Source organism: Lepisma saccharinum, chromosome 12 (genome assembly GCF_977018435.1).
Source record: "Lepisma saccharinum chromosome 12, izLepSacc3.1, whole genome shotgun sequence".
Lineage (NCBI taxonomy): Eukaryota > Metazoa > Arthropoda > Insecta > Zygentoma > Lepismatidae > Lepisma > Lepisma saccharinum.
Window position 1 is genome coordinate 15,039,721 of NC_139240.1, and position 21,724 is coordinate 15,061,444.

Here is a 21,724-nt window from a genome sequence, read left to right on the forward strand (position 1 = left end):
GAAACAATGTGTGCTGTAAAAATGCCCGTGGCAACGGTTGCTAAGGACGTGAAAAAGGGCATTTTTACCCTTAAGTAAGGACCGATTGAGTGATTTTTTCAATTTTCTCGGCCTTTTGGGACGATTTCATGTGGGGGTCGTTGGTTGGTTGGTTGATTTAGTGTTTTAAGTCCAGTTTATGCACAGTAAGGCTAATCAGAGCTGGACCTACAGTTTAAAGTGGAATCCGAACCACTATGTGCCTCCACCGGGTATCGAACCCGGGACCCCTTGATTACAAGGCGACGACGCTACCACTGCGCCATCGGGGAGGCCCTCATGGGGGTTTGTAATCGGTCATTTTTGGCCTCCGGGGCTTCCTTCATGGAGAACATTTATGTCAGTGAGTGAGTGAGTGAGTCAGTCAGTGGTGGGATTGGGGCTTTATATATATTGGATAATACATATTTAGGTACATGTTTTATCAATTGGTGTTACGTATTTATGTACATAATTCGTACTTTGATATTACATAAAAATCCAGGGTCTAATTGATAACATTCAAGGAACACATCAGGTTCGATACCCGGTGGAGGCACATAGTGGTTCTGATCCCACTTTAAGCTATAGATCCAGTCCCGATTAGCCTTTCTGTGCGTAAAGTGGACTTAAAACAACAAATTAATCAATCAATCAAGGAACACATCCTTCTCCGCAATTATTTCGTCCTATCCTGGAAGTTATGCATCCACAAATACAGTATCGTAATTGAGGTTGCATACGCTGCAGGATGTTAACGATTTAAAAAACTCTAAAAATGGGTCATTTTAAGTCGACTTGCCTAGTGGTCCCTGCCCGACCCTCTTCCATTTTGACGAAACTTTTACAGTTTGTGCATGCATATATCACATGAGACCTGCAAACTTTCAGATTCATAAGTAGTTTGGTTGGGGCAGCAGGGCTGATTTTGTGAAGGTCACGTCATTTTTTCAATGCAGCGGCAAATACGAATGTTATGATGAATTCCCCCCAAAGTTTACCAAGCTGTAACTATTGAATAAATTGCTTTGAGAGGCTGGTATTTTTACAGTTCACCGGCCATGGGCATGTCGTAAAGCTGCTGTAATTGTTTCGTGCATGCTCAGATACTTACTGACTTATCCAGCTATAACCCTCTCCACGCAAAATTTAGTTCGTAAATTTGAATCCATTTTCAGAAGCCTAATCTCAAAACTGACACATTGCAAGTACCAGTTACTGTAACCGAGTTACTTTAACAAACTAGTAACTGTAACTCAATTTGAACCAAGTAACTAACTCAGAGTAACTTATCAGATTAACTTACCAAACACTGCTTGATTTGATTTGATTTGATTTGATTTAGTTTATTTTACTTCGCGTTTTGTGCCTCTTGGCTAATTTGCGAAGATGGTGATGAGCGATGAAATGATGAAATGGATGAATGGACATTCACAAACAACCAAACCCGACCGGGATTCGAACCCGGGACCCTTGGCGTACCAAACACTGCTATTGGTGTCCTACAAACAAAGCTTGAGACATGAGGGAATTGCTAGAATGGAACAAAGTCCATCAAAGTTCATCTCTCTTTATCTTGCAGTTTCGGAGACCTGAACAGCAACAATGGCTTACGACAGACATATTGCTGATTTTCTATAATAAAAGAAAGAGGTTCCATTCAGGTGGCATGATTTAAACGGATGCTCGTGGCCACATCCCGATATTTATGACACTGTTCCGTGACGGTTAACCACTTGGAAGGGGCTTTACTTCACGCGTCAGCCAAGAGATGTCTCTGTGAACGTTGCAAGTGTTCTTGAGAGCATTGGTAATCGATGCCGTGGATCATATTTCACCCGCGACGTACTCAAGGTCATTGTTTTCCTCTCTCGCACGCAAGAAAATGAAATGCGACGTGAAGGGGACAAATTTTCGTGCAGCTTGCTGGCGTTCGATACAAGCAAAGAGTCCCTTTGCGTGACTCTAAGGGGCTGCATTTACTTCTCGTACTGTGGGATATCCAAACGTCAATTTAACTGTCCTTTTATTCGAGGAAAATGTTTTAAGCATTTATAATGGAGAGAACTGCCACAGGGGACATGGCTATGACACGAAGGACGATTCATGCTGGGAATTTCATTTCGACTTAATAAAAGCATTCGTTACGAATCCACCTTCACATGAGCATACATGACATTTCAGTGACGTGCGGTGATGTCCACACTCGGGGTAGCAATCAGTAGCGTGCTCAAGGGGGGTTGGTGTGGGCCATACCCCTTTTCCCCTTTAGAGCCCAGTATTCCTTAAAAAAAAGAATGTCAATAACAGGAAAAGATTACAAAATGATGAATGAGTACTAAAAAAAAGTACACGTAACCCCACCCACATTCGAAAATAAAAAAAAAACGATTTGATTTGACTACTAGGCCAGAGATTCTGGGTTGGAATCTCGGCTTGGCCATGGATATTCTTTGTGTGTGTCCCTTCAACAATTTTATCGTATCTTCGCGATTAACCAAAAAGTGGCGGAAAAGCGAAGTAAAATAAACCAAATCAAGCAATCAATCAATGATTTGATTTCATTTTTGTTACTTTGTCACATTTGGTTAATTGCGAAGATGATACGATAAAAGTAATGAAGGGACAAACACAAAGATCACCCATGCCCAGGTCGGGGTTCGAACCCGGAACTCCTGGTGTCGTAGCGCGCTTTGATAACCATTCCCCCACGGTTGGTTGATTTGGTGTTTTAAGTACACTTTATGCACAGAAACAAAACAGGTAACAAAACACACTTTTTTGTAGTCTCTTCAATAATATTCACTTGGCTTTTTGAGTTCTGAGATACATTTTTCATTCCAAATTATTTCATTATTCACTGCAGAGTACAACACATAGGACAAGAATGCGCGCTCATCACGGGTTCGAATACCGACCTGGATTGTTCATATGAGGTCCCTTCATCAATTTCATCATATCATCACTCATCATCATTTTCGCGATAACCAAATGTGGCAGAAGGGAAGTAAAATAAACCAAACCAACAACAATATGAACGCGCGTTCTCTTGCCCACATAAATACGTCCGTATTTATGACTGTTAAGAGGCAAAGATATTAATTAGTATGTTTAATTAAACCACTACCAAAACGCCGCGGTGGATCAGTCGGTAACGCGTCTGACTACCATGCTAAAGGTCCCGGGTTCGACCCCCGGCCGGTTCAAATCCGGGAACTTTTCTAACTTTGGAAGGGACACCCCGGCGCTCACCCAGAGTCGAATGACATGCGTACCTGGGGGAAACCCTGGGGGGTAAAGACGGTCAGGGGCATGATGCTGATCACACCACCCCCACTCACAACCGGATCAAGAAAGTGTGGGGCGTTACCCCCACACCCCATATACGCCTTCAAGGCGTGGTGCTAAGCACAGAGGAGCACTTTACCTTTTTACTTTACTAAAACTAGAGTGAGAGAGAGCCTGAGCACATATTTGTAATTTAATCTTTATATATTCCATATGTGGGAAAAAAAGAAAAGAAAGAAAGCATAACATTATTGTCTGAACATAATAAGTTCCCATTTAATAAATAATAAAACTACATCCCATATTATATGATACATAAATATTGAACAACATGTAAAAGGTGTAAATACAGAGAACATAAGTACTGAAGAAAATTTTACCCTGAGTTCTTTAAGAGGATTTACAAAGGAATCGAAGGGAAACCAATCCACTATCTGCCCTATAGGAGATAGACTGGGGGACCTGAAAGCACGTGCTTTCAACCATTGCAGCGGGAAGAGGGGGCAAGGGAGGTAGAAATCTTCACTTTTCCTTCGGGCGGTCGTTTCCACCTGGAACTGGTGAGTCGCAGGAAGAGCGTGCTAGGCCAGCTTTGCCCGCGGATCGCACCGAGGGACGAGAAGCGCGTGGAAAAAATTATTGCATATGAACTGTGGCTTTAACAAAACAACAAATATTGTGATTTGAAAATAATTAGAGATGTGAGATTGATTGATCTATCTCTGCTAGACTAGCTACTCCTCAGTGCACGACACTGTGGCATTTATGTGTGTGTTTGTGTGTGTGGTTAAGGCAGATACCACTTTGAACCGATACCGATACTCTTAGCGATTTCGCCTTGTAATCAAGGGGTCCCGGGTTCGATACCCGGTGGAGGCACAAGTGGTTCGGATCCCACTTTAAACTCTAGGTCCAGTCCAGATTAGCCTTACTGTGCATAAAGTGGACTTAAAACAACATATCAATCTTAGCGATTGCAACCTATACCGATGCTTAAAAATTTGTAATAATTGATTTCATTTGTTGCTTTAAGTCCACTTTATGCACAGAATGCCTAATTGAGACTGTACCTACAGTTTAAAGTTGGATCCAAACCACTGTGCCATGTGTCTCCACCGGTTATCGAATCCGGAACCCCTTAACTACAAGGCGAGGACGATTCCAAAACGCCATCGGGAAGGCCCTAAGAAGTTTGTAAGAATTGAAAGTTCTTCAAAATATTGATTAATATTAGTTGGTGATCATTCCACTTCATTTATATATCTAAATTTTATAGATTTTGCAAAATATATATATATATATATATATTCAACAATTACATCCAATACATTATTTTTTCTAATGTCTATAAAGCCACAATCCAACCACTCATTCAATGACATAAATGTTTTCCGTGAAGAAATCCCCGGAGGCAAAAAATGCTCCATTACGACCCTCCATGAAATTATCTGGAAACACCGAGAAAATGTTTTAAAAAACTCTGGTGAAAATACCCTTTTATACGTCACTAGCAATCTCCGTTACAGGGGCAAAAAATCGACACCTAGTTAGAAAACGTGCCTCAAACGAGAGTGACATCCACATAAGAAAATTCAGTCGAGATATAGATATTGGTACTTAACACGAAAATATCTACATTGTGGTTGTTTTAATAAAATGTTTAGAGGTACAACAATTACTTCGAGTTTGACATGTTTCTTGTTGACCATGGAAACGAACGTTGCTAGGGAACTAAAAAAAGAGGTTTACTTTCACCTCGAAAACTATGGTAAGTTTTAATTTTCGTATTTTTCAAAATATGGGCCTCAGAATTATTACAGGGGCAAGGTACGAATTTGCGGGTAATGACGGAAAACAATTATTTTTCAATTAAAATGTAAAAATGACAAAAGTAGTTAACATAAGTTTTCTAATTTGGTGTCTCTATTAAATTAGTTTACACCTAACTGTTTTGAAACTGATATCACTTACCTAGCTGTTTATTAAAAAATAAGACAATAATATTTTGAGTATTTGTACAATATTAGAGCACGTACACACCAAACGTTACGTTCTAAACTTTTCAAAACGGGAGAACCTACTCACTCGTTTCCCTTCCTCTGACATTTTGAAAGACGTTAGGAACATTGAGGAACCTAAAACATGGCGCCGAAGGTGACGTCAGTGAGCTCACAAGATATGGCCAAAAGACACGTCAAAAGTGCTCAAGTCAGAATATAAAAAGTTCCTGTTATGTAATACAAAATACGGCCTTAATTGATAATTTTGGTACAAATGCCATGGAAACTTCAAATTTTGCTTAGACTCCGCGAAAATGTCGCGTGGCGTTTTTGCGGGCCACGCGAACGATCATAATGAAAGAAAAGTGTCGGGTGCTATAGGCAAATAAATTCCAACCGATACTTGCCGATAACGAGAACGTGTGGAGTCATTCCTCCAAATTCCATAATCCACAGCGAGATAGCTTTATCTTTTTGTGCGGTTTTTATCTCTATGTGTGCTCAAACAATAACTATTAATTCAGACCCTTTTGTCACGAGGCCGACGATCACTCAACTCCCTCAGTTCCACCACAACACATCTGGATTAAACTGTGTGATCTGTTCCTGCAAAATCAACTAGTTCTGCATACAGGGTGCATCGAAACACAAACACTCTGCAAGGTGTGTTCAATCGTAAAATAACTATTCTACAAGATTCGAAAAAGGGTTATGGAATAATAATAAGAAGAAATTGTTTCAGCGATTCTATTTGATTTTTGCTACTTAGCGTCCTCTTTTGTGCAACTGTTAGCTAATCCGACGACGAGGATCAATGATGATTGATTGATTTAATTTGCATCGCTTCCCTGGCATTATGGCTAATCGCGACGATGGAGATAACATGAGTAAGATGAAGAGACAATCCAAAACATATATGAAAGACACAACGCGAGCCCCGCAGATGCGAGAGTCTCGCAAGTCTGCAAAATGAAGTCCAGGGTGGAAGGGAGGTTGACTTTTCGATGTCTTGGTAGAGAGTCACCCTTAACACCAAAAGGATGAGTGATGATATGATTAAATTGATGATATTCACAATGAACACACATGCCCAGGCCGGGATTCGAACTCGGAACCAGTAACGTCGTAGCGTTCTGTGATAAGATCTACATCACAGAAGTTTGTTAATAATACCTACTGGGTTCATAGCTTAGGAAAACTGAAAAGGGTTATGCGTACTATATGTCCCGATAAAAAATATGTTTGTAATAGAACTCAAATACAGAATACCATTATGTAAAGTTCTCCCCTGGGCATTGCAAAATATATTTTTTTAAGTCCACTTTATATTCATAGAGGCTAATCTGGACTGGACAATGGTGTTATATGTGCCTCCACCGTGGATGGAACACGAAATCCTTTGATTACAAGTCGTCAGCATTGCTTGCATACTGAATCTCGGCAATTGTAAGAACCAAATGTCACTTTCACGTCGTGTACCTTGGTAAACAGGTCAGCAAGGTTTAGAGACAGGTGTTGATTTTAGCTATGGTAAAGGATGTTGGCCTCGGATAATGTGACTGGTGCAAATAGCCTAAGTGCTGACGGACCGACAGTTTTCACTTCATTCATTCTGTCTCGGCAATACTGCTTACGGGGCGTGTCACAGGCATCAAATAATAATACTAATAAAAAATAATATTTTTCAAAGTTAAACCTTCGATATGTAATTAAATTAAGTGTAATTTTCTGTAAGACTACACAAGCACGCCACCACTAATGCACAGAAAAGCGTTGACTGACCGTTAAAATAGCTCCAAGTTGAAATTCGATACAACAATAGAAGCTTACATTATTACACCAGGTCCTGCTCCTCTACACGTGTCTATTGTTGAATTTAAATGAAATAGTTAGCACTTATCAAAAAGGATGATAAATAATTTGAATTAATTCATTATTTTGAATTTTATAAGAAAAAAATACGCTCTACGCTAAATTAAAGCGAATGAAAGAAAGTCAAATTGAACATGGATGTCAAATTTCTTAGCTATTGTCCGAATGTTCTGCCAGGTAATTGAAATTTTCTGGGGGTTTCTATTTTTGGAGGGATTTCACCCGGAGCACCCCTTGAATTCATCGCTGGTGATCATTACCATGCTCAAGCCGTTCAGACACCTCCACGATTCCCCCGGTGTCTCACCACCGTGTCTCAGGATAACACTGTGTACACATTTAATGTAAAAAAAAATATCAGAAAATAATAAAATGTTAGAGGTCGAAACGGGCAAGATCACTTTAATATATAATGCATAAGTGAGTCAAGTTATTGGAGAGCATACACAGTCTCGCCGCGCCCACAATGCATCTCTTCAGCGGATGACGCCAATGAAGTCTACTCCGCTATTGGTCAAACTCGAGCCTTATTCAAAATGTCGGCCAATGTGTTGCGAAAGGAAGAACAACCGACAATAGAGCCTATGTAAGAAGAGGTTGCACCCTCCCCCCCCCCACAATCTTTCTTCTTTTGTCCCTCAAGTCTTCCTTTAATATTTCATCGCTTGACCCATTTCCGTTCTTCAATTGTTTCTTCGCTTCCCTCCAAGTTTCCTCCAATGACCCACTTCCATTCTGGAGGAGACGCTGCTGCCACCTGGTGACGTAACGGAAGAACGGTAAACAAAAGAGGAATCGCGTGTTCTTCAAGGGAAGGATGGTGAATTGTTTCGCTTCTCTCTTTCTTTAATACTTATTGACATTTCGTTAGCATTCCGTGGAACGGATTCGCTAATAATTTACCCAATCGCCGTCGATTTTTCAGGATTGCAAGCTTCGATTGTGGAAAAAAAACTGATGAATTTTTATTGTTCAGGCAAAGGATTTAAATTTCCATATTTATCTTCACTAGTTTTATGACTCTTGATGTCAGAAATTCCCTAACTTCTTCTAATATCGACTTCATTCTTTTCTTCAAGTCTAAATATAACGTCTGTTTATAACTCTCTATTTTATACGAGAAATATTTCTATTTTACAACCCTCAATAAAGTTATTGCTTGTACCTGAGAGTCCTATGCACCAGTTTTGTTAAAATTAAACAAATTAATTTTAATGTAATTCTTCTGTTAATAATAAATGTCTGCTTTCGAGGTGAGTTATATTTTAAGTGTTGTATTGTGCTGAAACTTTACTGCAAATTCATTGAAATAAATATTGTTCTGATTACAGATAATGAAGGCACCAGATTTGTTCATTGCAAGTTTATTTAAATATGTGTTTTTAGTGCAAATGGACTGAAGGACACATATGTTGTTCGCAGAACACCAGACAGTTGTCATGAATAGATTTCTTACAAGTACAGACAGTTGGCCTCCCCGATGAACGTCGACCTCCGTGGCGGAGTGGTTAGCACAGTGCGCTTGGACGCCAGGGGTTCCGGGTTTGAATCCCGGGTAAGATATGATATTCGTGTTTGTTCAAATAAGAAAACCTGAAACTTGAGAAAAACTGAGAAATGTAAAATTTGAGAAAGAAGTGAAAAACGAGGGATACTTCCGCTCAGGGGTATACCTTTAAATACAAAAAAATGGAGTTATGGTAACATCGTCGCCTTGCAATCAAATGGTTTTGGGTTCGATACCCGGTGGAGGCACACAGTGATTCAGATCACTCTTAAAACTGTAGTTCCAGTCCCGATTTGCCTAATGTTCATAAAAGGAACTTATCAACTCATTCAAATAAATGAAGTACAGACAGTTAAACTGTATCTATGTATTTGGTTTCATTTTGAGAAACGTTTCACAAGCAATAACTTTATTGTTGTTCATGAGATATGTTTCCAGTGCAAAAGTTCCTTGCGAAAGGAGAGGAGATTATAGTTATATAGAGATATGAAAGAAAGATCAATTTTGTAGGGAGATAAAGAGAATAAGGAAAAGTAGTGAGAAATTCAGAAGAGAAAGTATTTGAGGTAGTCGCCATGCAATGTTAATTGACACTATACACTATCTAGTGCTATTACCTATACAGGGTGGTGCAAAATTCCGTTTACAACGCTTGGGAGGTGAATCGCCAAGTAAAAACAAGGAAAAAATGCCATGTGAAAAAATGTCGAAATCGGCACCGTTTGCAAGTGACAGGCGTGCGAAAATCGCCTCACACCATGTGTAAAGTACAATAACTCAAGAAGGAAGAAAGATGGTAATGTCGGATTAAAATAATACAAAGAAAGTCGTGCCTGACGAATACAATGGTGCAGCAATTGAGGCCCAGTGTAAATTGCGCAAGGGGACTCTCAAAGAAAGTGGGGAATCCCCTGATTACTACTATTTTCTACATAACGTTAATGTTGAGATCGGAATGTAGGCAGTAAAAATGACGACGTATGTTCACATGTTCCACTACTGCTGGGACACCGTCCCACACTCGGGAAATAGGAAATTGACCCGATAATGACGCTATGCCGTCAGATTACGCTGAGATTGATTTCAGCTAATTGATACAGAAAGCCCCACTAGAGACGCTGGAACTGTAGGTCACCTGTTACGTATTAGCGTTGGTGGATACTACGTACAGAGTGTAGTCGACCGTTGTTCTTCATGTCTGTTCTGCGTGTCGCAGCGTGGAGTTTAGTCTGGTTGAATTGCGCCAAGGAATATTGTACGTACGTAGAGTACGTATTCCCGTGTTCTTTCTCGGTTTGCAACAACTGCGTGGACCTGTGTGACATTACGTGGGTGCTAATAACGGTAGTTGTGATCCGTCACTCGGAGGGAAAGTGCCCCTGTTGCTGGGCAGTTCTCGAACAGGACAATGGCGGAGTACTCTACCCACGAGCTTGCTGATATGCATCTCGTTTGTGGAGAGGCAAACCGAAACAGCCGTGAAGCACGGCGTTCGTATCACGAACGTTTTCCCAATAGCCAGTTACCAGCACATGCACTCTTTCAAAGACTTGATGCTCGACTGCGTGAAACTGGATCTCTACTACCCCGTAGGTGGGATTGTGGAAGACCCCGCACTGTGCGCACTGTGCAATTTGAAGAGGACGTGTTGCGGGCGCGATACGAGACCGTCCTGGCACCAGCACACGTGTCATTGCTCATACGCCACAAACTCACCATAGCAATGTGTTCCGTGTTCTTCAGGAGGAGGGATTGCACACATACAAATTGCATAAGGTGCACCACATACTGCCCACGGACTTTCCCCTACGCATGGATTTCTGCCAATGGTACGTGCAAGAAACTCTTGCCATTCCAGATTTCCCAACAATAGTTTTGTGGACCGATGAGGCAATGTTCACCAGGGACGGCATGTTCAATAGCCACAACAGCCACGTCTGGGATATGAACAATCCGCATGCAATCATTGTGCGCCATCATCAACATAGGTTCGCAGTGAATGTGTGGCGTGCCGTAGTAGGTGACCACTTGATAGGCCCGTACATTTTGCACTCTACTTTGTGTGGTGGGAATTATCGGGTATTTCTACATGACGTATTACCCGAACTTTTGGAAAACGTGCCACTGGCAGGTAGACAACGTATCTGGTTTCAACACGACGGCGCCCCCGCACATTTCGACCGGGGAGCCAGGGCCTTACTCGGCGATCGTTGACTTGGCAGGGGTGGACCTTTACCGTGGCCACCTCGTTCCTCCGACCTCACACCACTGGATTTCTTTGTGTGGGGAGAAATGAAAAGGCTCGTGTATGAAACCCCTGTGGAAAGTGCTCAGGACCTCGTTGCTCGTGTTAGTGCCGCTGCTGGGACAATTGGTGACATGCCAGAGGTATTTGACCGTACCAGACAATCAGTGCTTCGCCGATGCCATCTTTGTCTTGAAGTCAATAGCGGACATTTTCAACAACGTCTCTGAGTATACCGGTGATTGTGAGTCCCTATCAGCACCTCATAGTGCTGGAGATCGCTGTACTTCATACCATCGATCTGCATGTGCGGAGGTTGTTCGCTTCTCAATGGAATCCCTTCAAGATGAGCTGTGCCTGGAAATGTTACATGCCATTGTGTGCGTTTTCTCGCCATTCTCCGTCTTCATTCCTTCGAGAATTACCCACTTTCTTTGGGGAGCTCTCTTGTAGTATGTACAGCCTGACGTCATGTAGCCATTGTTTAACTTTTGTTTTTCGTACTGCAAAGTAGTGTGTCAACATTAAGGGATTGAAAACATTTTTTTTTATGATTTTCCGGTATTTTTTTCCATTTGCGACGGTGTCCCAGCAGTAGTGGGACATGTGGACATACGTCGTCATTTTTTACTGCCTACATTCCGATCTCAACATTATGTTGAAAATAGTAGTAAATTTCCTATATTTTCCATCAGGGGATTCCCCACTTTCTTTGAGAGTCCCCTTGCGCAATTTACACTGGGCCTCAATTGCTGCACCATTGTATTCGTCAGACACGACTTTCTTTGTATTATTTTAATCCGACATTGATACCTTTCTTCCTTCTTGAGTTATTGTACTTTACACATGGTGTGAGGCGATTTTCGCACGCCTGTCACTCGCAAACGGTGCCGATTTCGACATTTTTCCACATGGCATTTTTTCCTTGTTTCTACTTGGCGATTCACCTTCCAAGCGTTGTAAACGGAATTTTGCACCACCCTGTACTTATTCTAACATTAAGTTTCGATAGAGCTACTCTCCTCTGTCTCCCAAAGCCCTTTAGTCATATCACTGCAGAGGTCAAGCAAATATGGTCTCTTCTTCCCAGAAATTGGAAATAGTAGCATACGTAGATGGAGCAAAAATTAGTGTAGAATTCCGGGGGAGCCGTGTAGTAGTTGGTTGGCGTAACGGCAAACACAAATTTGTTCCCCTGAAGACGAAAGATGTACTCTCTTGAAACCTACAGGACATCTGCCCTGTTCAAGATGCTAAGGTCGGATATGGTCAGTTCTCTTTTATGATCATTCAGACACAAATAAATCATGAATAATATATTTCATGTCATAAAAAAACACAACATTGTCTTCACCTTTGATTTTTCGAGATGCATTTTCTTGCCTCTTGGTTAGGGTGACCATATGTCTCGTTTTGACCGGGACAGTCCCGTTTCAGAGGCGTGTCCCGTTCGCCCCGTCCATATTATTAAAAAGCCACTATTTGTCCCGATTAATAAAAGTCTAGGAGTTATCTTGATAACCAAGTCTAAATTTGAGAGACATTTCATGCTAAAAAATATGTTTTATAGTTTTGTGTGTTCCGTTATTTGTCGAGCAGTCAATAAGCATGCAGTTTCCTAACGGAATTGCAACAAAAAATTTAATTTCCTGTTTCTTGACACAAACTTAAAAGAAAAATCTAGAGTTTTGTGTCTGATATGTGGGGTAAGGTTTTCTGGGAGATTCATGAACGATTGACGAAGGTTAAAGCTCCTCCCAAGAAGTTTGGATATTCTGCTAAATACTCCTGGCATTACCAAACTTCAGCGTAGAACTAACATCAAAGGTTGATCAGAAAGGACGAGAAACGATATGTAAATTATATCGAGATTATAATAATAATTAATACCTTTTGAAAACGGGAGATCATATCATATTACATTTATTGTTTATGATGTATAATTTATGTCATCCATCCTTTAATAAATAATAACAACGCGTTAATAATAACAATAATTTTATGATTAGGCCTAACCGATTTTTCAAGGGGGGGGGGTAAACTGATCTTCTTGGAATTTCCCGTTTTTGGGTCAAAATATTATGGTCAAAATCTTGGTAACTTTAGCAACTTCCATTCTACGATTTGCCGTTTCGTAGAAGGACCATAGGGAAAATGCTCTTGCACTGTCTTCCACGACAAAGGATTAGAATCCGCACGTGGATCAACATAACATCAGTCTCTTTATTCAATTGTCGGAGTGTGTAGTTTTGGAATTAATATAGTTAAAAGCACTAGACAATTGATAATGACCAATTAATATTAACTGCTAACATTTAGCAAATTAACAGAGTTACGGCAGACAGGGCGTTAATGTTAGGAAGCAAACATGAAGTACAATAAGAAAAGCTCTGTTAAGTCTTTCTGTGCAACATTTTATACTAATATATCTATAAGTACCTTAGATGTTAACAACCGAAATCCACTTTCATGTCCCGATTCGCATCCTAAACTCTGAGGTTGGCAATCCTAGTATCCTTGTTTAATCCTTAAAATCCCATGGGAAAATTGCAGCTATTTCGACTTTCTGTTCTTCTTACATGATTGGAACGGCGCAAATTATTCAGATCTGTGTACAATTTGAGAAGCAGCGTGGTGCATGCAAAGTCCCTTGTTTCTTTCCCTTGTGCGTGTTGAGACCCAAGAGCCTTCTTCCCAGTTCCCCACTGTCTTACGGACAAAGGACACGGAGCTTTATGCATACCATGCAGCCTAATGGTTACTTATGGAAGTCTAGAAGCTCTAGGTACGATTCTCAGCCTTGACGAATACATTTGCGCTGCTAAGATAAGAAATTATTTTATCTATAATGTTGCTAGCAACAAGATTCAAGTATAAGTGCAGGAACAAATGTTTTACTTGCATCACGTCACAACTCAACACGTTGGTAGTGTTTAAGGGAGCGGTCTTCAACCCGCGGCCCACTGGCTCTATTTTAGCAGCCTCATAAAGCCTTTGATACAATATATGAAAACAATGCGATCCAGTGAATGAAACTGATTAGATGCGGCTACGTTATACTGCAGCGTTTCCTAGGTCATGGTGGTGGCTGCCACCCCAAGCAGTGAGTGAACTCGCAACTCTGCTCGGTACCACCAATACCTTCGAACAGGTCTTTTTCAAAATTAAAAATGTGAAATCGAAGTTGAGGAATTGACTGACAAACGCCTTGAAAACTGTCTGCGAGTAGCATCATCCAACTAGAAGACGAATATTGACATGCTAGTGATGAAGAAACAGTCACAGTCCTCTCATTGAATGGGTTTGAATGAGTAAATGACAATTCTTGTGTATGAATGGTTAACATGTTTTTTTTATATATATATAAAAATATATAAAATATCAGTTGTGTTGTGTTGAAGTGCCTAACCGACGTTCAGAACTTGTCATTGTTCCTTTGTACAGTTAATTAGTTATGCTAGTGGGTTATTTTATAAGTAAAGAGTGTAGTAAATGAATGTATCTTGAACAAAAAAACTATTTACAGTAAAATTTCGTTAATCCGGACTCCGATAAGCCGGACTTCGCTTAATCCGGACAGGAAAAAGGAAGAAAAGCAGAATGCAAGGTTTTAAATGTTGCTAGAAGTCAACAAGAGAACTTCCCAAATAAAAGGCAGTCAACCACTGATGAAATTCTGTTTCCTGCAGACTTTGTACTGTGCTGTATAGTGTATTTAGACCTATGACCTTTAAATACACCATAATAAACGTGTTTTATTCCTATAAACGGAGTTTTAATGCACTTTCTACTGTTCTTTAAGGTTATTTCAGTTAATCCGAACTTTCGTTAAACCGGTCAACTTATCCCCCATTAGTCCGGATTAACGAGGTTTTACTGTAATTATTTAAAGTGACCACTGCCGCTGTTAACGTGCCTGGAACAGTGTGGCCCGTCAGTTCCTTATAGAATGTGAAAATGGCCCTCTATAGAAAAAACGTTGGAAGACCACTGGTTAAAGGTATATAATCGTAAGCTGTTTCTTAGTAAACTCAGAAAATATGTTACACGGTGTGCCGATCGTTGTCACTCTCATAGACATAGCCGATCCCCTTGCCGCGCTACGACGCCAGGGGTCCCGGGTTCGAATCCCTGCCTTTGCATGGGTGTTCTTTCTGAGTGTCCCTTCATCAATTTCAGCATATCATCTCTCGTCCTCATCCTCGACATTAGCCAAAAGTGAAAAAAAGCGAAGTAAAATAAATCAAATAAAAAATCGAAGAAGCCTGCATTCTTTACTGTTGTGAGAGACAGATCAAGCTCATATACATAAATGAAGCAAGCGGTGGAGGCATATAGTGGTTCGGATAGCACTTTAAACTGCAGGTCCAGTCCCGATTAGCCTTACTGTATATAAAGCGGACTTAAAACACCAAATCATTAACCAACCAACAACAATGCATTTTACTACACACAACTCTAATAATGCTCTCTTCTAACAATTAGTTCAACAAAAGAAATATTTTCCGCGAAGTTGTGTTGAATAATTCCTAGAAACGATCATTGTTGGAGCTGCATGTGCAAAAATTAATTAATGTTGGTCGGATGAAAGCAAGTGAGGCTTGGGAGTGAGTCATAACTCAAGCAGCCTTCGATCAACAAGCGAGCAGATGATGATATCTGAACCTAACACCTATCGTTAAGCCTCTTGCTCAAGTTCTAGGCTGTTGGTAGACTCGCTAGATTGATTGATTGGTTTGCCTTATTTTGCTTCGCTTCTTGTGCCACTTTTGGCTAATTTGCGAAGATGGGGATGAATGATGATATGATGAAATTGATGAATGGACAGTCCTAAACATCCATGACCATGCCGGGATTCGAACCCGGGACCTCTGGCGTCGTAGCGCGATGTGCTAACCAGTCCGCCACGACGGCCGGCGGTAGGCTCGCTAGAAAAACGTTTTTTATGAAGTATATAATGAATATAAAATCAAGTGTAATAAATATGCATAATAATAATAATAATACGTAAGCAAAGAATTCTACATACCTTTCAAAGACTTCCTGCTGAGCTGGATTCAAGTTTTGGCCGTCTCTGAAAAAATAAAGATTTTATAAATATATATATACATATATTAAGCCTAGTAGATTAAATAAATGTCGACACGCAAATAGTTAATGAGTAACAAATGACTGTTCATATTTTAACATGAATGGCATTCAGAACAGGGCCGTTTTATGCACCCACAAGGGCCTCAACGTACATTCAAAATGAAATCTACTTGCTAATAATAAAAAAAACCTAATTGATGCAGAAATTTGGTGGAAAACTGTTTTAAATAAATTCACTAACACGATAATACATATTGCGTAAGAAGCATTTGACATATAAGTAATGTGTCCTGGAAATTTATCAGAGGAAATATGACTCAGAGGGAATATGACTCAGTCGGGTTTCTGATGTTCAATTTTAGGACTCAGTGCTATAGTTTTTGATGAGTATGTGTGTGCAATGCTCCTTTTTTTTAAAAAAATAAATAAAAGGAAACTGGGGTCAAAATACAGGGTGAGTCAAAAGTCCTTGACCACCCCTTATAAAATGAAAGGGAGTGTAGATTGCAGCAATTGGTATGGCAGCAAAATGTTAGGCCTAGGGCGAAACTTCTTGGTGCATGTCATGACAACGTCCGCCATCTTCGATCCAACTTCATTTCTTTAAATGGGAAGGGGGCATGGTTTTGGGCTAGAATTTCACCAGTAATTCAGTTGTGAAATCAGATTTATGAAAACTTTAATGATATATATTTACAACAATGGATACAAAGTTTTCGTTGTACTTTGTCATTTGGGACTTATTTTTTCGCTATTTTGTGCACAAACTAGTCTTGTTTTCATGATATTTCTAGGCTTAAGTATTTTAACTGAATGTGATATTGTAAACTTTACACAAGCCATGAAGTTTATATCCATTTTCATCTTTCCTTTGTGAGAAAAGATGTCTTTAATTTGGAAATGAATGTCATAAAATGTCTTCACGAAACTCTTTCAACAATCTTATATGTACAGTCAGTGACAATAAAAATGGGACACCAAGAGCCTGAACTACTCGCTTCCCTGAGAGGGTGTTGTCTAAATCTACGACGATGAGCACATTTTAATAGCAAATTTGCAATGGAAACTTCCACCACAACCGTTGAGTTAGGCAACACACATAACGTCTGGCAAGGAAACGATCATCTAGGGGTCCCATTTTTATTGCCGGTGACTATACAATTCACTTTATCAGAATAAAATTAATTTGTACATCGTGATTTACTTACTGACTGAATGCTTCGTCAACCATCGCCTCGTCCACCAATAGGTCCGTCGGGGTATTCGTGACGATCACCTGAGATGGAGAAGAATGATTGGCTGTCTCCTGGGTCACCACCGACTGTCAACGAAAATATTAAAACGTCAGAAGTTCTAGTACTTGCAGACAGCCAAAGTTATTATAACTACAGAGCTTGTGCCAATTGAATGGTGTAATATCACCTGGGCAACAGGTGAACTTATCCGCCGATAGATAACCTGGTAGAGTGTTTCACTATGCAGATATAAAAATGTCACAACTGAACACGCAAACGGAAATGTTCATTTCCTGATGACAGCAGTTTTCTCTATCAACATAAGTGTGTGTGTGTGTGATTTGGTGTTTTAAGTTCACTTTATGCACAGTAAGGCTAATCGGGACTAGACCTACAGTTTAAAGTGGGATCCGAACCACTATGTGCCTCCACCGGGTCTCGAACCCGGGAACCTTTGATTACAAGGCGACGACGCTACCACTGCGCCATCGGGGAGGCCCCTCTATCAACATAAGACACTAAACTTAGTTTCTCATTTAAGGTACGCGTAACTTGATTCGATAATTTGTTACGTGCCAGCTGTTTCCCGTGGATCGAATTTTAACATCTGCATATTGAAACACTTTCGTTTAACTATTCGGCGATAAGTTAACACATGAATTTCTCGCCCATATTACGTCACGCTCCTCTTGAAGTAAAAATGCCACATCCTATTCTTTAGAAGTTTTCGATAATAAGGCAAAAAATGGCCCGTTGACACTTCAAGGCAGTGAAAATAAAATCTTTGTATTCATATTCTAAAAATATTACTTAAGTAGCTATAAGTGTGAAAAAGTGCAGTTGATACGCTACAAATATAGCAACAGTGAAAGGAAAAAGCACGCAACGATATCGAATCACGAGAATATCAATGAAATCTGCCGAAAGATGTCACAGAAGAAATTAAATATGAAAGAAAATAGGAAATAATCCATTGCGTAAAAGTGCAAAGTTTCACCCCTTTACATATTCAATCACGGCATTCGCCCTATTATTAAACTTATATTGTTACTATAGTTTATTATGATATTTAACATTTATAAAAGCATGTGATTTCAAGCTGAATCTCTCTCCTTCACACTAAAGAAATAAAAAAAAACGAGTATTGTAACGCTTCGAACATAACCACAGACTGAAATGATATGTATTCAAGTGAACTCTACATCAGCGTGGAATCGGTGTTCTCAAGACGTATATATACAGGTAGGTCAAAGAGTAGCACATCATACGTTCGGACATTTTCGGCTGTTTTCGTTAGTGACGTCATTTGGATGCACAGTCACTGGTAATAAAAATGGGACACCTACCTAGGTAAATCCTGAAATGAATTTCCCGCAATGCGTTATGTGTGTTACCTAATTCTACGGCGATATAAGAATAACTTCCTATTGACAAGTTGCTATTTATGTCAGCTAATTGCCGTAGAGTTAGGTATACAGAAAATGCATTGCAGGGAAGCGAGTATTCCAGGGTTAAGGTGTCCCATTTTTGTTCCCTTTGACTGTACTTTCTCCATAACCAAGAACTGAAAGTTCATATTTCAAAGGATTCATTGAAAGTAGCATAAATCGAAGAAAATGTGGAAACGTTTTGGCATAAGATTGAAAAATGTAGTAGAATTATTATTTCTTTGACAATAAAGAACAAATATAATTAATATAAGTAGGCTTCCCAATGTTATAGTGGTAACGTCGTCGGCCTGTAAGTAATCAAGGGGTCCGGAGTTCGATGCCCGTTTGAGGCACATAGTGGGTCCGATCTCACATTAAACTTTAGGTTCAGTCCCGATTAGCCTAACTGTGAAGAAAGTGGACTTTCAACAACCACTCAATTAAACAGAAGTATTAATCTTTCAAAGAAAGATATTTGCATAGCTAGTTTGAAATTTTTCTTACGTCTGGTCTCTCAGTTTTCGTAATGTACGAACTATGTTTTCCTTGTTTTCTTCATTCCTGCCTTTGGAATGGAGAAAAAGTATTATCCTACTGCCTTTGTACTTGATTTCATGAGAAGTGATGTCATTCCTCACCAACCAATGTATTTTGACTATCAGAGATTGACCAACCTGCATGTGAACGCCTTGGAAGCAACCGAAAAAGCTAAAGCCAGACAAACTCAACCACAAGTGTCTGAACAATGAAACCCAGCAGTGACTGCTCAGCACCACTCAGAGAACGAAAGGGTCTCATGTTACCTGCTCTTGTACCTTGCTGTTGATCCTCGCCAGTTCCTCTTCGTATTGCCTCTTCAGTTTCTCCACCTCCGTCTGCAGCTGAGCCTTCGTGTTCTGCTCCGCTTCGTACTGTTCCTTCATCTTTCTCATGTCTTCCTCGAACTCTCTCCTCACTTTCTGCCTCTCTTCAGCAAGGGCAGTTTCATCCGGTGCCACCAACACTGCAAGGGTAAATGTCAGTATATAAACAATAGAAACCCAAGAATTGTTTACGATATGTTAAAAATCTTTTTTTCAACACTAGATTTTTAAAAGAGTCGTATCAAAACCTTGCTGTTCAGGAAGTTCAAAGCTCACTAAGTATAAACTGGAGTGAGCTTAAAGTTCGCAGTGCCCAATATCCGTTCCATTGGACGTTAAGCTAACAACAATGAGTCAGCCTGGAAGGTGCCTTGGCGGAATCTAACCATATCTAGTTACAGGCATCTGGAGCAAAGGACGTTGAAACCATTAGGTAAGTGTCATTTATCATCTTCCCAATGCAGTTTGCAAACTGTGTTTTATAACAAGAAATGAACTTCAGTATAAGTCACTGACCACATGTTTTGAGTAAGGTGATATAGTGGTAAAATCATCACTTTGTAATCAAGGGGTCCTGGGTTCGATACCTGGTTGAGGTACATTGCACAATGGTCCTGATCCAACTTGAAGCTGTGCTACTTCTCTTCCCAAAGTAGTTAATTTTGGCTGATGCTTATTTGGTAAGGTTATGTTGAGATAAGTTATGATGTTAGTTAAAGCTGGATTGAGCTGTGTTATTTTAGACTTATTGGCCTCCTTCGTAACCAGATGGTTAGCGCTCTCGCCTTTGGCGTGAGCGGTCCCGGGTTCGATTCCCACAAAATTTCAGCGCTGATCCAGCATTGTGAGGTCAATTGGGGAGCTACTTGGAGAGAAGAAGTAGCGGGCTCCGATCTCAAAAGCCAGAAAACAGCGGCGATGGGACTCCATGTGCTGACCACGCGTCATCCGATGAAATTGCCGCTATGGAACGCCCTGGCCCTTTTACTGCATCCCGGGAATATCCGGAGCAAGAGAACGGAAACAAATCTCTGCGGAAGCAATGCCTCGAGAGAGCTCGACCAATGAACGCGTGAGAGTGAAGTGAGTGCAAGAAGAGCTACCAGCTGTTGGAAGAAGCGCGTACTGCTTCGTTCCGCCCAATCGATTTCTCCCCTTCTCTATCATCATGCGCGGCCTTGCGCCACAGATTCCCGAAACAGAGTTCGGATGGTTGTTGCGCCATGCAGTTTACTTTTAAGCATGTGCAATGTGTATATACACGGTGAGTCAAAAGCAGGTTACATAGCGATTTGTAGTATATCTTCAATGCGTGCCCCTTGAACATCAATGCATTTGCGCACGCGACGTTTCCAGTTCTCCAGAACCTATTGCAGAACGTCCGGCATAATCATGTCTGCACATTACACAATGCGTTCATTCAGATGCTGGATGTTTTGAATCTTAACTGAGGAGACGAGCGCATTTAAATGACCGAAAGGAAATCATCCTTTGGTGTCAGATCAGGAGACCGCGGTGGCAACTCAGGAAAATCACCTCCACCCTTTCGTCTTTTGTCAACATTTTCCTTCACCCGATGTAAGAAACTTCCTATCTAAACTGACTTTTGACTCACCCTGTGTGATAACGTTTAATCCAGTAGGTTAGGTTAGGTTCTGGTAGATGGGAGCTCACCTGGTTCCTGAGGGACTTGCTGCGTCTCCAGCATCTCCTTGAGCTTCTGGATCTCCTCCTGGTACTCCCTGAGCATCGTGTCCTTCGGGTCCTCGTTGATCTTCGGCTTGTTCTTGATGTTCTTCGCTCGGTTGGCGTAGCGGAGGGTGCTTAGCGTCTCGTCGTAGTTGTTGTCTGCAGGGGACAGGCACGCCACCATCAGGGTCTTCGTGTTGCCTCCTAAGGAGTCCTGTGTCGAGAAAAAAGTTTAACAAGAATGACTCTCTTCTCATACTATCACCTTACTTCACCCTTTGTTTTTTCTTTCTTTTCTCTTTTCTATTATTATTATTATTATTATTAGTAGTAGTAGTAGTAGTAGTAGTAGTAGTAGTATTTACTATTTCTAACATTTTAGAGACTCGAACTTAATATCCTTCAAGAAATTTCACTCGTTCTACTCCTCCGTGTCATAATACATTACACCTTCTTCTATTACTAACATACTGATAAATACATATA

At 40.5% G+C, this 21,724-nt stretch overlaps 1 protein-coding gene across 7 annotated transcripts in view; it reads right to left on the reverse strand.

Annotated features, from left to right (window-relative positions):
• Positions 1 to 21,724, reverse strand: part of LOC145996573 (osmotic avoidance abnormal protein 3-like) — a 188,202-nt gene that overhangs the window by 41,235 nt on the left and 125,243 nt on the right. For 6 of the 7 annotated variants that reach the window (XM_083133075.1, XM_083133078.1, XM_083133077.1 and 3 more), the window contains exons 7-10: positions 21,224 to 21,452; positions 19,490 to 19,689; positions 17,230 to 17,342; positions 15,960 to 16,004 (exon numbers count right to left, since the gene is read on the reverse strand). In XM_083133075.1, coding sequence (XP_082989201.1) covers positions 15,960 to 16,004; positions 17,230 to 17,342; positions 19,490 to 19,689; positions 21,224 to 21,452 — 587 coding nt within the window. The remainder of the gene's footprint in view (positions 1 to 15,959; positions 16,005 to 17,229; positions 17,343 to 19,489; positions 19,690 to 21,223; positions 21,453 to 21,724) is intronic. The other variant, XM_083133076.1, reaches the window with a different exon arrangement.